The sequence below is a fragment of the Apteryx mantelli genome, chromosome 3 (assembly GCF_036417845.1).
Source record: "Apteryx mantelli isolate bAptMan1 chromosome 3, bAptMan1.hap1, whole genome shotgun sequence".
Lineage (NCBI taxonomy): Eukaryota > Metazoa > Chordata > Aves > Apterygiformes > Apterygidae > Apteryx > Apteryx mantelli.
The window spans coordinates 22,814,708-22,839,484 of NC_089980.1; the positions used below are offsets into that span (position 1 = coordinate 22,814,708).

Sequence of the window (24,777 nt, forward strand, 5' to 3'; positions counted from 1 at the left end):
GATATCCTTTGTAACCATACAGACATCCCATCCCTTTCCTCATCTTGACAGATACTGAAGACCAACAATGTCCAGGGACAATAAGCTCTGCAGTTAAGTTGCACTAGCTGCAAAATGTATTTCCTTTGACCAGCTCTAAATTTATTACTTTGATATTACACTGAACATCCCCTTCTCCTGGAGGAAAGCAGGTGTCCTCAAGAGAGCTCCTGGTAAACCCACTGGCTAAGAGGCCAGGTTTTACAAAACTGGGAAATAAAGGAGGAGAAGACTTATAAAATCTACTAGCACTCTTAGGAGATTTTGTTTTGTTTTCAGTAAAATATGGGGAAAGGGCAAGAAGGATCCAGACTTTAATCCACTTCCCAGCAGTGGTGGAAACCCAGAAGCACCAATGCTGTATGAAAGCTGATTGATTGTAATTACTCTCCTATTCTTCTATTATTTACCTGTCTATACTGCTCCATATGCCAGTTGCAGTGGCTGCCTAGCTCTTGGGGGTACAGGGTGGCTCGTTTCTGTCAGCATCGTGTGGAAACGACTAGTTTGGGGGCAGATTGTGCTCCCTGCATGCCATCTGTTGATAAGGACCTAGTTACCTCCTAGATTAGATGGCTCTCAAGACCACATAGTCTAGCTCCTGGGTATTGTAGGACCAATAAAACTGTGGATGTGCACTGCAAATGGCTTCCTCTGGCTGTCGATTACATGAGATCTTAACAAAACCCTGACATCAAGCAGTAAGTGTCTCCACAGCAGTCCCACTGATTTCAATGATACTACTCAAGTAGTATCTCAGTGTGAACAAGAGCATCCATCTGGTCCTCGGAGATGTAGCTGCACCAGCTGAAGGATCTGTCAAGCATTCCCCAAGCAGCCTGTGCTTGTAGACACAAAGGCTAGCACAAAATTAGGCCAGGGGAGTATGCTGATAGAGTGATAACCAGAATAACGTGAGTGATGGATAAAGACCCGGTTACAATTCAGGAGTGGTTCCCCAGTGTAATTAGGAAGTGCACTGTTATGCAATTAAGAAAATTAGTTAGAAGTAATGCAGGTTGAAGACGTGTTACAGCACAGACGTTTCTAACTCTGTGGTGCTTTTAAGATCTGCTGGTGGTTTAATTGGTTTTATAGTGTCTCTGAATGAGCTGTATTCCCGGACTTCTCTATTGACCCCTCCAGTGACAGCTGTCATAATTTACTACATCTGTCAGAATTCTCTGGCCTACCAGAATGAACATCAACCAGACCTGCTGTTCGGTCTTTGCTCAATGCAGTGAACCTCTGTGGCCTGGTCAGGTTCATTCCCGTTCTGGCTAAACACATCATCCTCAAAAAGGCTTCTGTTCTGGTTTAGTCATCTCCACCCGTGCACGCAATGATCATGAGTTCAGGGGTGGAAACATTTCGCCACCGAGTATCCTCAAGCTAATTATCACTATGTTGCCAACTACTTGGAGACTTGGCCAATGTAGTTTACATACCTTTGTTTTCAAGGAACCCTGAAACAGAAGTGTTAATTCAGAATAAAACAAAAATGAAATAAAGAGAAAATCACCTGCCTCATATTTGTGAAAACTTCCTCTGCTCTACACATCGGAATTCAGAGAAGTGATATCCTGGTTAGAAAAATACCATGTTTTTCAAGATATGCTGGTGTGTATGCGCTTCACAAAATGAACTTTGTCTTTGAAAACTGTACCTCCCTACCGACAATAAGACATCGCCGTTACATAACACCATCTCATCCCAGCATGGTGATAGGGTACCAGCTGCAGAAGAAAGAGATACCCTTAAAACTAGAGTAATATTGGCAGTCGTATGGATAGAGCTGGCTCAGGGCTGCTTATGAGGACACGCAAAATTGAGCCCATGAGTGATGGCGGCCCCGGTCCCTTCTGCCGCAGGGTGCAGGAGTCAGAGAGCTTTGGTGGTCGGTCACCTATGCCAACCGACCACCTATGGGCAGCCCTTCATTTGGCGACGAGACCTCAGGCTACACTGCCCCACGGAGGGGCCCTACAGCCAACAGCACTCCCTCTCACACAGGCCTGCTCTTTCCCTGGCACATGAACATTTGGGTTTGTTTTTGTGCAGCAGCACAACTCCCACAGGAAGGCTGGGAGGCGCCTCCCCACCTCTACCACCACCGAGATGGGGATGGGGATGGGGATGGGGATGGGGGAGGCTCACCTGCGCCATCTGCAGAGACGGGGGGTTTGAACCAGAGCTTCTCGTGCCCTAGTGAAGTGCTTGGTCTGCTCCACCACCACATGTGGGAGGCAGGTGGAAGTGGCAGGGAAACAACTCCTCCTTAAATGTACTTCAAATGAAAGCAGTGCCACCACTGTGCTTCGAAAGGAGCCGGACCCTCTTGGTAAGCTTCAGGTATGCTCTAAGGTGCCCCTTGGACTGAGTCTCTCAGAGGACTTTTGTCTGGAGAAACATCTAGTAGCTGGAGCCTGGGTGGGCTTGAGTCTGAGCAAGATGCCAAAGACTGAGAACTGTCAAAAGTAGGAAAGCTGCGGTGCCTCCAGAGCTGAGGCATCTCACAGGCAAGCAGCAGCTGAACACAGGCAAATCCGAGGACTGTAGCTTGGGGTCAGGGCCTCAGCTGCAGGGGGGAACAGTTTAAGTGACTTCCCCAGTGATACCCAGGAAGTCACTGGCCAAGGGGAGACCTGAACTCAAATTCCTAATTAAGAAGACTGTGCTTAATCTATCTACTGCTTTGACAGAACACATAGGGAACACCCCCGTGTGACCCACCTCCTTTTTAAAATGATGTTTTGTTCTTGGTACTTGTGTTGCTAGCATTACTATACAATGCAAGACATGAACTGCAAAATTCTTTGTAGTTTCCATGAAGCCTGTTTATTCTTTGTGCTTTTGTCAGCTTGGACACTAAAATGCGGTTAGATGATTTCTCTTCCAAGCTTTCATGCACCAGACCAGCATGTCTGAAATTCAAACATTATCAGTCTACATGAAAACATGCAAAAAATCTTACCCTGCAACAAAGATGTGCTCAAATTAAATTATCATGAAGAAGGCTGGCACTCTGCTGGAAGTAACTTCACCTTTCTTATTATTAAGTTGACAACTGCTGCTTCAGCTAGCTCCTTCTCACAGGATTTTGACTAAGGTGTTTTACAGATTAGAGGTCAGACTGGTACTTTATCATTTCCTCATTTTCTTTGAATCCTCTTCCTTCTGTTTCAGTCATTCCATGCTGATTCTTTCTGAAACTAAAAGCATTTTCCAAGCCTCCTGTTACAGTTACCACTTCCTCAGCGAGGTTTTCCCAGCAGCAAGAGGCCACGCAATGCACAGTGCAGCATCCCTGTGTTTCAAGGAGCCCGCGCGTGCAACCTGAACACCAAACGAACACCCCGAGGGAAAATCGCCGGCGAAGCAAGAGTTTCTGCTGCCCTCTAGTGAGAAGACCCCTGGAGGTGGTACAGCGCGCTGCTGCCGGCTTGCGGCGCGATCTGATGCAAGCAATCCTTTGCTTAGTGACCGTCACAGCTCCTGATCTCCAGCCAGCTCCACTGAAAATTGACGAACAAATATCACGAGCTTTTGAAAGGTAGCAAAACACAATATACCATAAACTGTGTTGGCCACAGAGCCCCTTGAACTCCCAAGAGAGCATACCCGCTTCGGCATGTGTGCTGGGTAAACTTACACAGTAGTCTGAAGGTATCCTTACAGCTTGTGAAAACATATACAGTTCTCCAGACACATACAGTTTTAAGCTGGTTAGCTGACTGAGTGTGCCAGATATCTTGCTTTTATCAGTTACCAAATAAAACTCTTCAAATAAAGGGAAAGGTTTTCTTTCCTGGACAAGCCTACACGGATGCCGTTAGAGACGAATGACGTTAAAGCCCAGGTGTCCAGAGAGCCGTGCCCAAGAACCGGACAAGGAGTACTGGCTAATGGGGCAGAGTGAGGGAGATACAGAACTGAAAAATCTCCGGAAGTCCCAAATCCTAGGCTGTCTGCAGCTGAGCTGTACCAAAAGGATCCCAGTCACTATTAAACTGAACAGGGGTGGTTTTATAACTAGAGCAATGCGACACTGCCCCATTCTTCTCTCTCGTCCCTTTCGAAGCCTCGGCAGACCAAGCAGCGGTCTGGTGCCTTTTGTGACAGTGTCGGGGCAGTGTCAGCAGCAACGACGATATGAGAAGGAGGTTTTCCAGTGGGAGCAACTGAGGAGGAGGATGGAAACTCCCTTGCAAAAATGGCTTCAGTGCCATATCTGCTAAGGACGGCAAGGTACGTTTGGTCAGTTTGGTGTCAGGTGCGTTGGAGCCAGTGGGGGCCTGGTGCAGCAGGTGTCTCTCCCTCGCAGTGCAAACTATACTTGCTGGCATCAGAGGTGAGTTTAGGTGAACCTCCAGAAAGCGTTGCCGTCTCTGTGCCTCAGCCCGCGGTGTCACTGATGACTTAGGCTTGTCTGGGTCTACTCTCTGCGCCTTGTTGTTTTCCACACAAGAGAGGAACACTGAAACATTTTACCACATCAGCATCTTAAACATACAGTGAAGATAAAAATGTGACCCTGTGTGCAGTTAGGAGAATAAGAAAGAGAATATCAAAAAGGAGGTGGGAACACAGGGAGGGCTGAAATGCTGGAAGACACTGGAAGGCCCTTACCGTTGTCTTCTCTATGACAGCTAGATCAAGCTAGTCCGTTTAAACTAGCTTACGGAAACTTTATTTGCTTGAAGGACCATATTGAGATGCAGGTTAACTAGCTTGAACTTAAAGCATCACTGAGGGTTTTTGTTTTGTTTTTTTTTTAATGTACAAAGAGGAACTGAGTTAGAAAAAGTATCCAAATCACTCCTTGAGCTAACAATGTAGTTTTACACATTTCAAAGTGAGTGGACAGACAAGAAAAGCAATGTTTCGTAGAGTTTTCCAAATAAGAAGAGAGCAGTGGGAAAGGCATTTTGTTTTTTGAGTCAGCCCTGTGCGTTACGAAGCAAGTGCATGTACCTTCTTCCCAGAAAGCAGCAGGAGTCAAAGAAGAAAGTTTTCTCCAGTTCCTGACATCGCTCAGCTCCCACACTGCTGAAAAGCGGATTCACTCAGCTTCCTCCTAGCTGTTATCCCAGCATTTGCTCAGGTGTTTCTTTAGGCCATCACCCAGAGCCATTCCTACAGATTATTTTTGGCTTCACAACCTGTCTTTTGCATATTCACCCCTCCCCAAGCACCATAACCAGCAAAGCCCTTCCGCCCACGCAGGCAGATGACTTGGCACTGATGGGGGCCGACATTTCAGGTGAGAGCCGTGTCAAAGAAAGTCAAAGGCTGAGGAAGGAGGTAATGAGCGGCCAATAGTAAAAACTGAAGTCATTTGCTGTATTAAAGAAAGAGAGGATTTTATGCTGTACGTGCCAGTTCTGCAGAGAGAGACAGACACCATGGCAACAAGCTTGTCAGGCACTAGCAGGGCACTACTTTGAGATTAAATATCACGAGGGACATCATTAGTGGTGGAGAAACTTCAAAACCTTTGCAATTTGGGTTTGTTTCGCACCCAGAATCTCACTGGCTTTTCTGAACTTTATTTGGATCTCCAGTGTGTAAGTTTAGACCGGGATAACAACAGCAGCCTGGGATTCTGGATGCATCCCAAATAGGACAGAAAGGAAAAATGTGCTCACAGTATCTCAGCACTTCCAGGCAGGCCAGGCTGGCTAATTTATATGGAAATTAGGACCCAAAACGTACAACTGAGTCAGGTTCAGCACGACTGTCTGGATTGAAAGGACGAAATGAAGTCTGAAAAGGACTGTTCCTTCTGTCCTTACTCATAAGCCATGAATGTGCTCATTAGCCTGCGGTGATGAGAAAGGCGAGAGCCCCATGTAAACCTCCCATTCTGGGAGGATGAACAGGTGACAGATAATTGCGCATGCTAGGTTTGACTCTTTTTATACTCCAAGCTCTTAGGCACAATCCCAAATCACAGTGATTGTCTTGTACCTCATGCAGACATTTCCTCTGGTGCGAAGCTGGTGGCAGATGCTGATGTGGTAGGATTTATACCCGCGGGAAGTTCCTGTATAAGCAACTGCAAGACAGTTAGGCCACAAGGAGCTTGAAAGTCTGAATCTGCACTAATATGAATCACATTTTACAGGAGCAATAGGCAGAGTTCAGGTTTTCAGGGCACCCGGCTGCAGTGCAAACAAAACATTTCTACAGTGAGAGGAAGGAGAGAAGGGGAAGGTTTGAAGAGCCACCGCAGAGCTTCCAAGGAGGCCTCTTTGGCCCCACCTTACTTACAAAGCACAGAAAGTGCCACGTAGCAAGGTTCTTATAGTAATGATGAACATATCACAAATTCATGAACTCTTGCGCCTTGCCTGCATTATGATTCTGGCAAAGCAGTATTAGAGCGCAGGGAGCCCAGACGCCCAAGCGCTTGCTCAGCCCACCATGCCTTGATGCTGCTGCCGCCATCGGAGCTGCTGCAAGCATCTTGGTCAACAGCCCACCAGGGCTAACCAGGAAACTGATGAACACAGACATTTGTTCAGCTTGTAGCACAAGGAAGGAGAATAAGGGGACCTTAACCATCGTTTTGCAGACGCATCAAGTAAAAAGGAGAAGTGCATTCAATCCCATGAAAAGGCTCATTTTTCAGCAGTCGTTGGAGACCTGATAGCCAAGTGCTGTGCTCAAAGGACAGATGAGAGAGAAGTGGCTCCTCCTGAGCTGCCTGCTTCCCAAAGATAAAGCAAGATGGAGTGCAGCTCTCTGCCCAGCCTGTACGGGAGGGTGAGAGTCATTGAGATAACTATGAAATGCATTGTAATGGGGGCATCTCACTTAATGTGAGGGGAGAAGAACTGGGAGCATGCAATGGATTTCTGTGCCTACTTGTTTCTTCCCAATCCTGTTAAGAGAGGCCTCTCTGCGACCATAATTGGAATAAACTGATGAATAGCTGCACGTGAGCAGAAAGCTAATCCAGAGCTGCAAGCAGTTAGCTCACCCCGCTGCATCATTAGCAAGGAGATGTGGTGCGTACTCAAGCTACGGAGCAGAGAAGGACATGTTCTTCTTACTGAACAGGCAGAGTATTTGCTAGAAAAGCACAATGGTTCTTGAGACCTAAACTTGTCCCAGGTAGCTCTCTCTTCCAGTCAGGTGGAGGCGTGAAGATTTCCGTTGTTGGTTAGCAGGCAAATATCTACCACGAGAAACTGGTGGCAATATAAGACGGCTGTGTACACGTCATGACCAATGATACACGCATAGAGACGGCAGGGGAAAGCTTGCAGTTGCCCTCACCGGTTGTTTTTACCCTGCAACCTGAACTAAAAGGTGTTTATTTCTCTTTTACCGGGAGAGGATTTCTAAATGAGTGTAGCAAATACCATCTACTAGAAAGGTAGAGTAAGGCACTGAAACAGGACATAGTTCCCTTTTAGTCAGACAGCTATAGCCAGCACCAATGAGAAATGCTAGGAGATGCCAAACAGAAACTTGGAGGCTGTCATGAGGTATTCTGTGTTCGGAGACAAGGAGCAACCAACGTTTCCTTCCTGCTTAAGAAAAGAGCTTAGGGAAAAGCCAGCATGGAAGAAAGGACTCTCTTAAACATAGCTCTGAGGAGACAGGGAGCTAGAGCCATGGCCCCACTGCCCGCTTTGAGGGTACAGCTCTTTGTCTGCACTCCTTTGGCTCCCAGGTTGAAGTGTCGGAGACGTCATCGCACCAGATCATCACAATACTGTAAGATACAGAAAGCTTCTTCTAATTACTGAAGAGGCTGCTAGATTATCTAGCCTGCAACAAATACAGTTATTCTTTATAAGACCATGAAATTAAAGGCAAAGGGATTTTTTAAAGCACAAAGGTTTTACAAGATATTAGGGAAGGAGAGCGCTGTTAGCCAATGACTATTAGCTTCTGTTTCTTCTTTAAATCACGGTCCACCTTAGCACATCCATCACACCCAAGCTCCAAGACCCCTACAAGAGCATTTTATATTCCTCTCCTCATGTTTGCCTTTGTGATCTTCTGGACTTCAATCCCTTATCACCTGAAACTCCAAACCCCATCCTTGGGCACTGAAATATGCAAATGGACAGGTATTCAAAGGAGAAAATCTCAGCTGACGGAACAGCAGGAACGTGCCTACGGCCTCCCATCCCTGCTCCTCTGCCTGGAAGAGTGAGCCAAGCCTGACGGACAGGTGCCATCATGTTTGCCTGCTTCCCCGTTTGGGCTTGGGGCCATGTCCATGCCCGATCCCTGAGTGCTTTCAGCAGCTCCTCTTGCTCCTCAGGGCTTCTGCTAACACTTGGCAGAGCCAAAGCAGGCAGCTGGCTAGGAAGGGAGGTGGCCAGAGCAGCGAAACAGAAGATAGCTAAGGTACATGCGCACTGAGTTTGTGCTGTTCATCTGAAGTCCCGAAGACACCTGTGGATATGCCACACCTTGGAAAATGCCACTTCCAATAAGGTGGGTACCTTCTCCCACACTGTGTGGCACTCGGAAAGGTCCATGGGCACCTAAGAAACTCTGGACAAAAAGCTTTTCTTTTTCATTCCCTGTGGCTCGTTAAACACAGTTTTTGCCCTCACTCAGAGGGCAAAACAAATGCTCGATACTGCAAGCAACAGAGATCCGTTCCTGGATTTTGAACACTGCTGAGTTATGGTACACAGTTAGAAGACAAATCAAAGCCACCCAGACCCATCTGTGGAAAGTCAAAACTGTGACACTTCAGCATGACACCAAGAAATAATCTTTGGGCAGGAAAAGGAGGACAGATCTGGATTTGCTTCTTTTATTTGCGCTTTTTTTGATCAGGAACATATGTATCTTCTAACTAACAGGAGATCATTTCATTTTTCATTGGGCTTAAAATAACTTGCCAGTAATCAAAAAAGGTTTCTCTCTCTGCTGTCTGTGATTGATAGGCAGAAGCCAAACAAGTCATTCCACGGTTGTAAGAGCTGCAGAGGTCTCTGCTGAATTCATCTATAGTGCTTCAAATCAGTGTGCAGCACAGCCACTGTGGGAGAAACAGAACAAGGAGTTAGATCGTCTGGAAGGGCCACGGCAGGGACACGCTATCATGGCTCTCGGTAATGGGCTCTGAGAGAACATGCTGCGGAAGACTGGAACTGTATTTTTATGCTTTATGTGTAGGATCCATCTGCGCTGGAACTTTGGGGAAATTTATTGCTGGGATGGACTTCAGACATTGCATGTGGGGTTTCTCTTGAGGAAGGACAAAGTTCTCCAGGGCAAGCTGCATGCTCTTTTAAAATTCTAGGGCCAGATTATGCAAGGTACGCAAACGTAATTGGATTTAAATAACTCTGACTGAAGGCCATAGGGCTTCCTAGCCATCCTCCCCCCTTTACAGCCAGTCTTCAGCTGAGAGGACTAATTCAATGGACCTCTTGGGGCCCCTTCCAGCTCTGTTTCCTGTGATACATTTGGATTCCGCAAAGGGAAGACTGAAGCTGATTGCTTTTATTACAGCTTCAACAGGAGAAATTTGCATTAACAACAATAAAAAGAAGACCTGGCATCTTAAAAGGTCTCTTCTAATTCTGGCAGGTGGTTCAGGTCATTTTCTGCCAGACAGGAACAGTTTTCTACTGTCTGTTTTCTAATGCATTGACCACTGCCCCCCTGAAAGTGGACAGTAAAACACACGGTGAAAACATTTCCTCAAACAACTTTAGGTGTTTTGAACATATCTTTACTTTTTTGCTCATAGAAAGTAAGTGTTTGGTCTACTAATCTGGACAAGCCTTCTGAGCTGATGAGCTTTTTTGCATAAGTAAACTTTCCCTTTGAATCAGTATTTAATTTAATACTTACAACAGTCATTTTACAGAAATGAATTTTAGTGGTGTCCATTGTTACAGCTTAACCACGTGGTATTTTAATTTGACTAGCCTCACCTCAGCCAAAGAGAGCTGGATGACTCCACTCTTGTCTTTGTCTAGGAGCTGGAACACTTCTAAAAAGCAAGAGAGGGAAAAAATGCATATAAACCACAGAGTTTGGCATATAGAGAATCCCTGTCTGACAAAAGGTAGACGTCTGGCCGTTTGCCACGACCTGCTGCAGACCTACTGAGAATATTACAGCTGTTCTTCTCCTTTCCTCTTACAGGTAATTTCTAAGCCACTTCACAGGGAAGAATAGCTAGATCTACAGCAGCAAGCTGGGAGTTGGCAGCAGGACAACTACAAAATCTAACACGCTCGTATCTGATATGATTTGAGGGGTGCACATGTAAATCAGGTCTGAGTCAGCACTCTAGATGATAAATGGTACCATTTAGAGGAGATGGGACAACTGGGGGCCACAGCACTGAACATAAAGTGTAGATAGCCATAAACCAGAAGAGCCAACTCCATGGCCACTCAGACGGAATGGCGTTTGCCATTTCTCTGCTGCTTTTTGAAATAGGCACATTTTTGCTGGCTCCCTCACTTTTCCACGCACTTTGCCACATTCAGAGTTAAAAGACACCAAATACTTAATAAAAACCCAAAGTTATCAGGAATCCTCCTTGGCTGATGGCACTTGGCTGATGGCACTTATTGAACAGGGTCTCCAGGCGGATCATGCAGGCCACAAAGCCATCAAAATTGATGGTCAGTTTGCTGCTGGCATAGCGGACGGCAATGTTTTGCTGCACTTGATCGTTGAGAGTGAAACCTGAAGGCACAGGAAGCACACAAATCACTGCCGCAGCAGGTTAATACGCTGCCTTTGATGTGAGTCGTCTGTGGACTCCTGCAGCCGCAGGCACACCCGGAGCACGGAGGGGGTCCATTCATCCCAGAAGGTCTGCTGGGCACCTTTAAAGCCCATTGCACTGCGGTGAAGGCAGCCACAAAGCTCTCCCCCAGCATTTTGTCAAACTGCATATTTAACATTGTTTCACAGCATTACCAGTCCTCTGGTCCCCATATAAACCCATGATTAGTGAGTCTAGAGGATCCAGATAAAGAGCAGTGATGGCAGCAGAGCAGATTGCTCACGTAACACGTTGGGCTTTACTCAGACCCGTATTAGTGCTATTTCCGTCTCTGGATCATTCACATAGCACTCCACTGGGCACAAAAGAGATCAAAAACCAGTGCTCCTCTAGATGTCCCCGAGCCGGCAAGCCCTGCTGCAAAAGTGAATAGCACAGATCAGAGAGGACACGGTTGGGGCATGCCTTGATAAAGCTCGCGCCATCTCTAGTGTGGAGGAAGGTGGTGGGAGGAAATGAAGGGAAAAGAGGCTTTGGGCATAGCTTTGAGAGAGGATGGTTAGATTGGGAAATAATGAGGCCAAAAATAGAGCAAGTAATAATCAGATGGACAAGCAATGATCACAGCATAGACAAAAATATTAATGGTTGAGAATGCAGAGGAGAGGATGGGGTTTGACGTATATAACAGCAAAAGCACTTAGCGGCAAGTCGGGAAGCAAGAGCGGCACTGGCAACACTGCGATCTAGGAGACAGAAGCAGAGCAGTTAACATGCTCTGCTGGCCTCCCAGGGCTTGTTTTTAGCGGGCGATCACAGTGGCCAGAAAGCCTCCCCAGGCAGCATACCCACCCGCCTCGCTGAGGGCGTTCCGCATCTCATGGAAGTCCATGGTCCCGGAGTAGTCACTGTCCACTTTCTTATAGATGGCCTGTGGCAGAGGAACGAGGGAATGGGGCAGCTGCTTTTAAAAGCGCGCCTGCACAGCAGCGGGGTTGTGCGAGCACAGGCGGGCAGGCTCTGACTTCCACAGCTGGATAACAACAGCAGTGAAGACATGGTAACATGAATTCACCAGGGGCTGGCAACCAGAATGAAATATCAGGGCCCTTCTAGGCTCTAACCTTGGTTTGCTAGTCCACCCTGGAGCCCATGCCCTGCCATAGGCCCTGCTCTTGTAGCTAGACTGATCATGCCTGCCTGCGCTGCATCCACACCACCACTTTGCTGTGCAGACACAGCCTTAGCTTTCCCATGGGCTGGGACAGACGCTGCCCCTATCAGCCAAACCTTCTACCCTTTGAAATGTTAGCGAGAAGGGAAACATTTCAAGTAGCTCCTTGCAAGCAAGACGGACTGGGAAGCACATTCCCATGGGCTGGCAGCCTGCCTGCCTTCACGTTACCTGGTGACAGACAGAGCATTGAGGAAAATACCCTATCATTTGGCAAACACCACAGCAGACAAAGTCCGTTTTGCTTAATATTTCAGACGCAAGGACAGATGCTTCCTACTGCCAGCAGGTTTGTTATCCAGCACTGGAAAATACGTAGGCCTAGAGCTCAGGCTGGAACTGGCTCTGAGGGCTTGCTCTGCTGACCTAAGCCCCTCCATGGACCCAATGCCTCCAGCCTGAGGGGAGCTGAGCACTTCTTCACGAACATCCATGAAAGGTGCTCCGTGCTGAGCAGCATCAAACATGGTAGCAACAGACTTGCTTCAAAGGGATGTCATCAAATAGCACAGGTCCAAGTTCGACCTTCCTTTAAACTGCTTGATTCTTGGTGAACTTCTTGGGATATTAAACCCTCCATCAGAAAAGTTATTGTAGCATTTCTACAAGATTTTAAAAATACAAAGCCAGGCTTTTGGTAGATCCTGAAAATGTATGTTTCTTGTGTTTGCTTCAGCAGTTAACTGGCAAACTCTAGCGCCAGAACATGTCTCAGCGACCCTGGTGCTCAGGCGATAATGTAACACACCACAACAGCAGAGACAGGCAGCAGCTTTAATAAAGCAAGCAGCCGAGAGAGACTCTGTCTTTTGTCCAGCAGTGAAAGGGAGTTAATGTGGCTTTTCAGAAGGTATTGCAAATTATGGAGAATGGCGGGGCTAAGGTGAAAGAGGCTCTGCTTGGGCCCTTTTAAATGGAAGGTGCTTCTGAGCCCTGGATCAAGCTCCAGCTGCGAGAAGGGAAGCTTACATGTATATCTGCCTTTGGTGGCTTAACCCAACCTCACTTCTGGATCTGTACTTCAGAGTTGAGAGGGAAGGGGAGACAGTCAGAAATAATATCTTACCAAATACTTTTGAATCTTCATCCAAAGTGTCTTGACTTCTACAAGTCCCAAGGAGCCAGTCCCATTCATCTGGGGTTGTTAAGGCAGGGTTCGAAAATCAGGATTCCTCTATCCTCACCAAAGCTGGAAGACAACTAGTTCTGACAAAAACAAATCACTCAGCACAGGGTAATCTTAATGCCACATTAGCTCTCCTTTGTAAAGTATCTCCATCTCCTACAGACAGGCCCACACTTTTATATTTGCTTAGGGAAAGGCATGCCAAGACTCTCCAGGCTATCTGCACTCTCAAGGAATGATTTACGGGATTGCTGAACACACAAGCGTGATTAGATCCACCCATATTTTGTACGGTTAACAGTGGATTAAAGTCCTTCAGGAAACAAAGCATCTGCCTTGGGGTGGACCCCTGTTAGACACCAGAGGCAGGAACCGCGAGTGAACTGCGAGAGCTCGTCTCAGGCTACGCCGTCGTCTGCACGTCCCTCAGGGCCCTGCACATCCCTTCCTGCAGAAGACTACGCACACGCTCTTGGCTTTCCCCCTCAGACAGCTCCTCCAGCCCCTCTCTGCCCCTTTCAGCCCCGTGCTGTGTAGGGAGAGCCTGACTGTAGAGACGGAAGTGGAGGTTGTGCTTAAAACCCAGACTCCTGCCAAGCACGCTGTCTGTGTGTCTTAACCTGGCCCCTGGTCTGGGGCGCCCAGGCTCAACGTCCTGGCTTCTCTCCACTGCTGCTCTTTAGGGAAACGTTTAGGCAATGGGAGACGTAAAGCCGATGAGAGAAGCAACCGGTGATGAAACAGTTGAGGTTGCTGCCGCCCTGAGCTGACAGAGCTTGCTCGGCTGAATTTTATGCCTTCGGTCAACAAAGACACGTGTGCCGAGGCAATGAAATGCAAACTTAGCCTTATCTTATCAGAAAAACTTGCAACAGAGATCCAGAAACTTTAACAGTGATGAAATGACATTTAAAGGATACATCTAAAAGGCTGATCATCTCCCTGCAAGTGTTAATGTTGAATCCATCGCTTTTAATATCCTTTCCTGCACACAAAGGAAGCAAAAATCAAAGTCAGAAGTACTTTTAGACCAACATTTCTCCACATGCCAGCCACATCAAAATCTCTCTAGCACGGTAAATGCTCGGTCATTTCTTCCACTATTTCCTCCCAGCCGTCTTTCTCACTTTATGAACAAATGGACACTAAAGTGGCTGTTTTAGTGCAGGGGCAGGGGATGCTCTCATTTTAGGGGGTGGTAAGCCTCTATCTGCCCACAGAAATCACGCAGCAGCACAATAAGAATAATTTCCCCTGGTGAAGGGGGAGCGATTTGGCAGCTCTTTGAAAGGGAGTGCCGGATGGTATTTTTCCCCCGCCCCGTATAAGAGGTTCAGCAGGTCAGAAGAAACTCAGCGGGGCTGGGCGGCGAGAGGAGCAAGGCGCTGGCGGGTCCCTGGCCGCATGCGAGGCTGCGGCACCGCTGGCCGGGAGCTGCCCCGTCCTGCCGCGGCTCCCTCCCCTCCCGCTGAGCCCTGGCGCAACTCGTGTGCCGCGCTGCAGCAGGTGCCTGCTGCCCCGCTCAGCCTGCAGCGCACAGTGCAACTCACGCTTTGCCAAAAGCTGGTTCAGGATGGTTTGAAGTTCAGCTGCAGTCACTTCACAGTCCTGGGCAGGAAACACAGCACATTAACGGGAAAAGCAGTTGAAGCAAACTGCCTTCATTCTCTGTCAGACATCTGGAGACTATCATACCTCCAACCCTCTTCTAAGGTGGGTAAATCTTTACTTCTTTTCTAACGCTTCCCATTTTCCAGCAGACAGCCCATGGAGGAGATCCTCAGAAACCACAAGCATTTCCTACCCTTTCAGATGGGAAATAAGCCTTTTGTCAGGTGCCGTGGGGACATGACCCAGCAAATGTTAACTTTTTACCAGGCTTGGCTCGACTGATTCAATGTCTCAGTTTCTGTCGCGACTAAAGGGGTTCGGGATTGCATTCGAGATCTTCCAGGCTTATGGAAACTACAAGCAAGCAATACCAAAACTCCCCTCTCACAAGACAGAAAAGCCTTTCTAACTCTAAAGATGTTCTCATTCTTCAGTGCCTGTGGCCACCTATTCATCAGGAGCAAATGTGACGTGACAGCTGCGGGCTAGCGCAGCAGGCTTTGGCAGATACTGGCGTCTGTCAAATACAACAAATAAAGAGAAATTTCACCCAACAGTTTTCTAATTCTACACTAAAAGGAAGGAATTGCCCAAGTAGCCAGTTGTCACAATTAGGTGCTAACTCCACAGATAATTTATTTCACCATGGAACAATATTTTCACAGTCACAACTCCCATCAGCCCTATTTTCAGAGCTATTCCTTGCCTTGCATTACCGAGTGAACAAGTCACGTTCTGCACCGATAAGAGGAATAATGTAGTAGACCTGTTCTATTGTAGAACAAATTGAGCTGGAGCTGTGAGCTAACAGAAGGGGAGAACTGCCTGGTTTCCGAAGGCCAGACAGTAAAAGGAATTGGCAGGCCAAATATTTGCATGATCATAACAGAGAGGTCACAGTCTTTTTCTTTCATTTTAATCCCCTTACCTCTCCCGAAAGCTTGTGAAACGGAGTCTTGAACTCTTCAGCTATAACTTCGTTATCAACATGAGGCTGGAGGAAAGAGATGATCAAGAATGTGATTTATGACGTGGTACTAGAAAGTGAGATATGGGTGTCATAAAGCAACTTTACAGGGGACCGTTTACAACCATGGAAAATATCCACTTGCACTGCAGCAGTGGCAAAACAGAAGCGCTCCTTAAATCAAGACCGGTCAGGGGGTTGCCTTCATTTGGGACTAACTGCTTTCCAAGACTGAAAATGTTTTGAAAAGGCTTTCTTGCAGTATCAAAATAGTCTTATAACTACAGAGCAAATGTTGCTGTACCCGGCTACAGGGAACATGTGGGTGTCTTAGTTCACCGGTTCCTTGGAAGTACAATTTTGCAGTTTCCCTCCGGCTTCAGCAAGACTATTTGTTTCTATGAAAAAGATCATTCTGTGCCCTCCCCCCGTCTCCTACCTATATTACACAAAAGGACAATTTAAGGTGTTCCTACCCTGTCTACAAGGGTGCAGCTTCTGTGCCTCATGGGCACAGTTACATGAAAATACACGTGAAACTAAGCCAGAGAGATGTGTAAAGAAGCCCTGTAACCAAAATGTTTTCTCCTGAGCCCAAACATATACTGTGATCAAGTAGCACAGTACTCAAGAGAACAGTAAAAATCTTACATCAATTTTACCGCACCTTGAAAGAAAAGTGTGTTAGAGAAAAACAGTCTGCCCAGTTAAGGTGTTTACCTCATACGGTTTTGCAGCCACCACATCACCAATCACCCTAAGGAAAAAAACAAATAAAACACAACAACCAGTAATGACTAGTCTACCATTTGCCCATAAAATAATTAAGAAAATAACATGTTTTAATACAAAAGGCATTGCAAAATGCACAGAACAAGCCTCTAGTTTCCCCGCTTGCGGTGCTCCCCATTTCACCCCTGTCTGTACCACCTCATTTTAAGATAGTTTCATTGGGAAATCCAGCTTTCTTGTTCATTAGAAAACCCAGCTTCGTTGTTCTTGCCTCGTATCCAGACTCCTCGGTTTTTCATTCACTGGCTGCTATTGATGAAACAGCCCTTTTTAAAACCATCTCTTCATCACCGTACTCCCAGGTCCTTCCCTGCACTCCTTAATAGGGGCAACTTCTACTTTGTAGCCCTGGGGGCTCTAGTTAGGACATTGCTGCTTGCTGGAGGCCATCTGATAAGCTGTGACTGTGTGTTATGGATGTGTGTGCCATACAGGGAAGACTAGGTAATCAAATACGTCCTAGAAATGGGTCTCTTTGGCTGGTTAATTGCTGGTTAAGGGGAAGCGTAGGGCACGGGACATGGGTCTCTCGCACAGAGTGCAACATTTTCCTTCGTGTCTCTCACCAGCAGAAGAGGACGCTTTACAGAAGATACTTACCGAGTTTTAGCCTGTTTCTCAGAAAAAACTCGAAGGCAGAACTCCCCATTTTTGTCAGGCTCAGAAGTGGAGGGCACAATGATGTACTCGCCCCGGGGCAGCTTCATGCGCCTGGAGACTTCGCGCTGTTTGACGTATTTGTCAGACCTGGCTGCTGGTTTGTTCCTTGCAAAGAAATCGCGGTTCAGATGAACATCCGTGTTGTTTTCCAGCTGTGGAGAACATGTTTTTGTTAGAAACCATTTGACAATTGACTGGTAAGCCAGACACCCTGCTTCAATTCCATTGCTTAAAAGCCATCTCAAGAAGTTTTTCTTAGCATGAAAAAATAAATCCCTGAGTGACAGCGTAAAAGATAAGCACCAGGATTCTGTCATGGGAAACAGTCAGGCAGATAATGAGAAGGGGAAAAGTGTCTTGCTCTATAAAGACTATCTTTTCACATGCCTCTTCACAGTGGTATAAAGATAATTTAAAACATCATAACATCCACTCAAATTTGGTCAAATTAGTACTTGCTATACAAGTTGTCCCACCTATTGAGCATTTTTTCCTTTCATAGCCTGTTCATGAAAAAGATTTTGGTTTTACAAATGCATTTCTTTGGAGCAGTTTATGGTCTGTGATAGAACTCCCAATTGCATAGGAGTTATGCTCTCTGATTTCTTTAAACAGACAGAAAAGAAGAGCAAACAGGACAAAAATACTAGCATGAGGGTGAGATTTTTCAGGTCAGATTAGAGGATTTAGCCAACTTCTACTAATAATATTAAAGATATGTACATAGCCCTTTGGATTATGGGGTAAACAGTACTCAACTTTTCCGTAATATCCATATATCATTAAACAAGTGATACACTGTATAGCTCACAAAGCACTGATGGAACAAGGAACAAGGAAGTAAGAACAGCATCTCTGCTTTTGAACCTCACAGTCCTGATTTTTGCTCCACAGGGATGTCCTTCAACAAGTATGAGCCAATGATCCACAAAAAGAGTTGTATGTTTGACACAGGCTGTGGAACATGACATACTGATAAAATTTCTGCCTGTCTAAGATCAGAGCATACAGAGGTGTTATCAAACATTTTACGATAATTCAGTGTTTTTCTCATAAACTGTAGCGTAACAGGGGTTTTCATCTTTTTCTGTTTTGAAGACAAGACTGGATTTGGGATTTTTTTTCAACACCCCCATCACTTCTCTCCACTCAAGCTTCAGCTACGTGGGGCTGCAAAGAACAAGAAGTCAGATCGCACATCTTTTTCATTGCGTACAGTTCATTTTCCCTTGCATCTGCAAGGCTGTTAAAGGAGCAAAATTAATTAGTTCCTGACCACACATTCATTTACTGAAAGAGAAGGAAAGGGTTGAAAAGCCCAGGAAAAATCGGCAGCACAGACCGCCGGACTTAAGTAAATGAGCACAGGCTGTTCCTACTGCCAGATAGCCCTGGGGTCTCTTTCTTCAGCAACGAAAAGTCTCTTTACCTTGATACTGACATCTCTGAGGATTAGGGAAGGTTGAGCTGGGTTTCTTCATTAACGGCAGCCCCAGCTCAGAACAATAAAAGGAATGGAGAGTGCCCCAGAGTTTGGCATTTCTTCCAAAAAACATTAGCTACATTTTCTCACCTTTAGAGTGCAGAGACCCTGTTCTGCCTTCGTCTTTAATAAACAGACAAATTCTGACCTCTGCTGTACAAAATCAAATTTCAACAAGGATAAAGGAGATCAAGATTGGGACTCAGATCTCCCTAATAAAACCTGGTGCCCCAGTGCCTTGGAAATGGTTATGGAGAACTTGAGATATTTGTGCAGTGACAAAGGAACAAAGCTCTCCAGAAGAACTGTCATCAGCAAGGAGGAAGTCCTGCTGGTAGTTTAAATCTCCAGTGTGACAGGAGGTGTTCATCTGGAGGCTAGAAGTCTTCAGCAGAGATTACGTACCTCCGGAGGAATCTGAAAGGAAGAGAAAGAGCTGATGTTAAAGGGCTGCTACGCACATTCTTCAGCCATTAGAGAAAAACATCAGATAAAGCCTCATTCAGACACTTATTGTTCATTCCCATTTACAACCATATACTGTAGTTTACAGCTCTGCATGAAGTTCTGTCTTGTGCTAGAGCTGTTCCAAAGGAAAACCAGGATTTTCAGCCAGACAAATCTGTACAACACTTAATTGCTGTTCTCCAGATATGATGGTGTGAATGATACTGTTGGCTGGAAATATTTGGATGAGCCTTGAAATGTTCAGTCAGGAGACTCAACAATCGTTTAGCCCCACCTTGCAAAACTGACCTCAGAATTTCTCAGAGCAGACCTAAAATCTGCAAGTCTCCTGTTATGGGAATGCTGATAAAAAATATAAGGATACTGTCACCGGCCATCAGCCTGAGGATGAGTACACTGTTGTAAGGCGAATGTAATGAGCAACAAATTTCAAGAGTTAGCCCTTGCTAAATCAACTAGACAGCTATGTTAATTGGTACCTCCGAATACAAGGTAGCTTTTCGAAACACAATCAATTGTCTTGGGAGCGCAAATTCCAGTGAGAGCCAAAGGGATTGTGCTCCCAAGTCACCAAAGAGCTTTTGGAAATTTCACTCGTACAACGCTTCTGGACTACCTGAGATGGCCCCTGGGACCTCAGGCCTTGTTCCTTATAGCCAGCACAGCAGAAGTCAGGAGCTCGGGGATAGGTCCTGTTACAGGATTTTTCACCACGCAGTTCCAGCTACATGACCTATAAAAGCTCTGCAGGGCAGGTGGGCTTGAGCACACACCTTTTTGCTTTCTCTTATAGAGATCTGCTTTAGATCACCATCCGTGTTGGCCTAACTGGCCTTCCTCAGCCACAGCAGCAGCTGCAATGATGTACATCTACAGCACTGAGTGACCCTAGGAACTTGGATCGTGGCTGGATGTCTACGCCAGGTGGCTTAGCAGCCACTTCGTTCAAAAGGAAGAGTTTGTCTTGTTAAGAGTCACTAAATCTCCCTAATACGGAAAAGATCACAGAGGAAGCAGATGAGATGAATTATACGTAAAGCAGAAAGGCTCTGCTAACTTCTCTGCTGTCGTGCTGAGTGATGTGAGCAGCGGGCCATCTTTAATGTGCAAATTCCAGGACAGAAAGAGGTCAGAGTGCTTGGCGCCACACAGATGGCGAGTCAGAAATGAGCACGGCTAAAACTCTCTGTGCATGCAGCTGCTTAGGCACTAGGGAAAACACTTCCTCATTTTGAACCATCCCACACAAGACACATTAGCAAAAATCAGCCATTCCCATCTGCTCCCACCTGTGCCAGTTAATGATCTCCAACCAGAGGAATCTATACAACATTTAATTGCTTTTCCCCAGATATGATGCCGTGATCAAAAAAATCGGTTGGAAATTCTCATATTTGCTTCTCTCCCCTCACATCACAGAAGTTAGAGATGTCACTGTAGAATTTTTCCCTACATTATATTTACAGAGACAGAAGCAACACTGGGGAAATCAAAAAAAAAACAAAAAAAACACCCTCCTGAACCAGAACAGTAGCATGGTAGACAATGAATCAAAACAATTTTCAAATGCAAAGAAAAAAAAATGCAAGCAACTACTGAGCACTAACGGTAGGCTGTAATCAGAGCCACTTATCTGGGATTGCCAGGCACCATGAGCCTGCCCCCATTTAGATGCTGAAAGAGAAGGCTCTCCATAAGACTGTTACAAATTAATTGCCCATACTTCTACACCTCTCTCCTGTTAAAGTGGGACAAAAACTGAACCAAAATTTGTCTCACACTTCCCGTATTATGTGCGTCAGGAAAAAATGAGAGAAGGATTTGAATCATCAGGCAAAATCCAGGTCTTCTTGAAGTGTAGTGTTCAATGTGAAGATGTTGCACATTACTAATTTCTTCCAGGGGAACAGAACCAGGGGAATAAAACCTTTAATGAGGAACAAACTATACCCGATAGAGTGAATAGCCAATACTAAGCAGAGCTTCCCCCATTTTCTTCTGTTTCCTGCGGTTCTTCTGCATCAAGCCCACCAGCAGAGTACAGCACGGCTCATTCACGCTCCCTTCGTGGTCATCGTCTGGTTTGTCCAAACGGATTTTAAACTGGGGATTGGTCCAGTATGTTTCTAAAAAGCCCCAAGGCAAAACAAAAAGGAGAAGATTTTGCTCTCATGGTAACCAAGATGGTTGCCACTTGAATTACAAAGAACGTATCTTTGGAAGAACCTTTGCCTGCAGTTTGCCCCTATGCTTCCAGTATATTATATAGTTCTATGTTTTCACGGCTATGCCAAACACCAAGTGGAGCCATAGCAAATCAAAGCACCCAGATATTTCCTGGGCAGTAATAACAAACAGGCAGGAGCTGATGCCATTAATTCCAATCAGGCATTTATCTCCAGGAGACATCCTTGGCTGAGGCTGCTATTGGTGCAAGAGGACCAAATGCCAGCAGGCCTCTCCAGAGGTCTAACCTGAAAAGGCATGCCAAACCACGCTGCCGCTGACCTGCCACACTTTCCTGGCCTGTCTAGCCCTTTGGAGGATTATTCCAGCCAGAAGCAGAAGGAGCGTAAGCAGGAAGAGCACGGAGAGGAGAAAGAAGAGAGGTGTGAATTAACTGCGCAGTGGGGAGATAATGCCCTGATGAGGAAATAAGTGTGAATTAGATCTTGATTTAGACTGCCAAGCTTTTGCTTACTATCTAAACCCTGCAGAAAGAATTTCACCTCCAAAACCTTCCTATCTAACCCCCTTCTGGTTCAGAAAGAGTTTGCTGCTTTGTTTGTTTTCTTTGTTATTTCACCAAGTGCCTGCTTGGCTGAGTCTTTACCTGGGTGTTTTCGGCTGCCCCCGGCAGTGGAGCCACGTCTCCACTGTCCATGAAACAGGGTCAGGTCCCACTTATTGACTGTGCTTCTGGTCAGTGTGTCGGGAGTCAGGTTGCAGATATTGAGCCAGGTGAAATGCGTTTGAAAATCTGAAAACGCCATCCTGGCACACAAAAAGACCGGGTGAGTTCATCACCTGTAACAGTCAGAGCAAACGGATCCCTTTCCCAACGGGGCAGCAGATATCCGTGTCACAGAACTGCCCAAAGTCCCATTTAATTGAACTCTGAAATTTAGAACTGGCTTTTGGGAAACCCCATTTCCCACAGCCTGAAAGACCTGTATCTCATGAAGCCAATTTTTATCTGTGGCCATTATGCATTATGGCCTCAGTCGTACCATTTGCTGCCATGCACAGTCATGGGCAACCAGTCCCTCATGGATTGCGCTTCACAAGTAAATTCACCAAAACTGGTGGAACCAAATGTGCAATAAGATGCTATTTAATGCGAGTAAGAGTTGGCCCTTCTGAAAGAGTCTCTCTGTAAAAAAAAGAAAGCCTCAGTTTGGTGTTTTGCTCAAATTTGACTGTGGATGTTGATTTTTACCACTCCTAGTATGTCTGCATGAGTGACAGACCTTTCGCATCGTGCCGTGAGCATGAGGCATGTTCTCAGCTCTCCCCTGCCTTATGTCCCACACAGTTGCTTGTACTGAAGGATGGTGGGTGTTCATCCTTTAATCCAGTCTAGGACAGAGTTTGACATGGGCTCAATATTGGTCTGTGTAATCAGCTAACTGGGATGGGCTTTCCATTAGCTCTGGGTAAATAGACTCTTCCCAAGCGGGGAATCTAGACTTTTTCATTAGCGTGTAGCATTTTGGCAAAAAACAAGCCTCAAAATATAGAGCATCTGAGGTTCATTCTTGCCACTTCATTAATTTTATTGCCATCTGGTCTCTATATTTTGGATAAGCACTAAGTTACGCAAGCTCTAATAGAAGGTAATATTTGAATGGGAATGGAGATAAACAAGAGGCTAGCAACTCACACATGTCACTGGTACCTTAGTAACCCTTTTGGTACTGGTAGTTTTTCTCCATCCAAATGAAAGGACTGTTAAAAAAGCATATGTGCACACAAAATGTCCAAAAGATTAAGCTAACGGAATGATTCTCACCAAAACTCTCCATCATTTACTTGCTTATGCAGAGCCTCTTTTTGTCTGCGATCAATATGATTCCATTCAGGAGCACTGCAGGCAAAAGACAAAAGCAACCTGTTCAGTTGTTACATTTAATTTCATGACAAGAGCAGAGAGTTAGGGTCTGTCTTGGGTTGCAGCTGACAAAGGCATATGTATTTCTGCAACAATTCGACCTTCTGTCCCCACAGCGGCAGTGCACCCAGCGACCGGACTAGACAGAGCTGGGATCACATTTCAGCTGCACTTACAACGAATGAGCCTTAAGCGGGATCATCCCTGTGAGGTGCCAGAATGCACAATGTCACAGAGACTGACTGGATTAGGTAATACGCGGGCTGCAGGTCAGGCGGAGCTTCTCAGCTGTGAGATCTACTGGAATGCCTGGTGTCCTCTCTAGGGAATTAATATAAGCTCCACTGTTTGGATCACCGAAGAACAAGCCAAAAGAGGGAATTAGAAAATACACTGCAGAAAACAGTATTTCTTCTCCGCTGTTCTGATGTTATTGTGTGACAAGCTGCATTCTGATTTGATCTGCTCCCATGTAGCTGTAAAACTCTACACCTGCTTCAGCAGGGTTGTCCCATGCTAAAACAGGTGTAGTAAAATCCGGATGTGGCATGTACATGCGCCTGAGGCAAGCTCTGAGAAAGATAAGAATAATCCTAATTTTTATCTGTATTTTCTATCCTCAAGTATTATACAACATCAGCATCAGTAATGCAGTCAGTCGGGACTGGAAACAGATCTCAAAATACTGCCTGAAAAGATATAGCCTGGTCCAAATGAAAGGAAAATCCATGCCATTCTAAAAATAAAGATAAAAGAGATGTTTTCACTGGCATTCTCATGAGACTCCAAGTCCAGTTTAAGACCAGACAGTTCCAGACACATATTCAAATTTCAGGGTCTTTAGCTGAATAGACCTTTAGCTGCACTGACCTTTTCAAGATTCTCCAGCAGAAATAAAATACAGGCCTGACGCAGAGCCCATCAACCTCCTCAGAGCTGCCAAAGAGGCAAAATGGTTTAGCTCTGTTCTGTTATTTCCCAGGAATGGAATTGGTCTGCATACTCTCCTAAGGTCTTGGCAGCATCGGTAGGATCGCTCTGGGAAACGTCATCTTGCAAAATGACATGGCTATGGCTTGCATTGTGTTGCTCACAATTAAAATGTAGACTGTTCTCTCTTATTGGAAAGCTCTGTCTGTGGCAGGGAAGAATGTCCACTGGGCAGAACAGATCAATATCTAGCCTCGCTACTGATTTAATAGTGTTTTATTCCAACTGATTTAGTGTCTTTCCTGAATGTGCTCTGTGATTTGATTAACTGCATACTCCCAATTTAATTCTGAAAAGATACCAAAATACAGTGAAGAGAGAGAGGCGGGGGTGTGTAATAACCTACTCATCTTTCCAAGCTCCAGTCCATTCCACTTCACCCCAGGGATTTCTAAGCCTCACTAGTTTCTCTGGCTGTCCTCGGTAATTTACCTAAAGGAGACACAACAAACAGAGACTGAGCACTTCCATTATTCCAATCACCATGTAGCAATTGCTTTTCAAACAGGTTAAGTATGATTTGTACTTGAGTGATACGGTCCATTATAATCTGCAAGAGTTACAAGA

At 45.8% G+C, this 24,777-nt stretch overlaps 1 protein-coding gene across 1 annotated transcript in view; it reads right to left on the reverse strand.

Moving 5' to 3' along the window:
* Positions 1–8,805: 8,805 nt before the first annotated feature.
* The window catches only part of LOC136991551 (calpain-8-like), a 28,034-nt gene continuing 12,062 nt past the window's right edge, over positions 8,806–24,777 (reverse strand). Inside the window, exons 7-21 of the mRNA XM_067292905.1 lie at positions 24,557–24,642; positions 23,122–23,196; positions 21,943–22,103; positions 21,060–21,235; positions 19,047–19,058; positions 17,099–17,310; positions 16,427–16,463; positions 15,668–15,733; positions 14,679–14,736; positions 14,049–14,113; positions 13,069–13,137; positions 11,621–11,699; positions 10,591–10,725; positions 9,960–10,018; positions 8,806–9,055 (exon numbers count right to left, since the gene is read on the reverse strand). Coding sequence (XP_067149006.1) covers positions 9,032–9,055; positions 9,960–10,018; positions 10,591–10,725; positions 11,621–11,699; positions 13,069–13,137; positions 14,049–14,113; positions 14,679–14,736; positions 15,668–15,733; positions 16,427–16,463; positions 17,099–17,310; positions 19,047–19,058; positions 21,060–21,235; positions 21,943–22,103; positions 23,122–23,196; positions 24,557–24,642 — 1,314 coding nt within the window. The 3' untranslated portion in view covers positions 8,806–9,031. The remainder of the gene's footprint in view (positions 9,056–9,959; positions 10,019–10,590; positions 10,726–11,620; positions 11,700–13,068; positions 13,138–14,048; positions 14,114–14,678; positions 14,737–15,667; positions 15,734–16,426; positions 16,464–17,098; positions 17,311–19,046; positions 19,059–21,059; positions 21,236–21,942; positions 22,104–23,121; positions 23,197–24,556; positions 24,643–24,777) is intronic.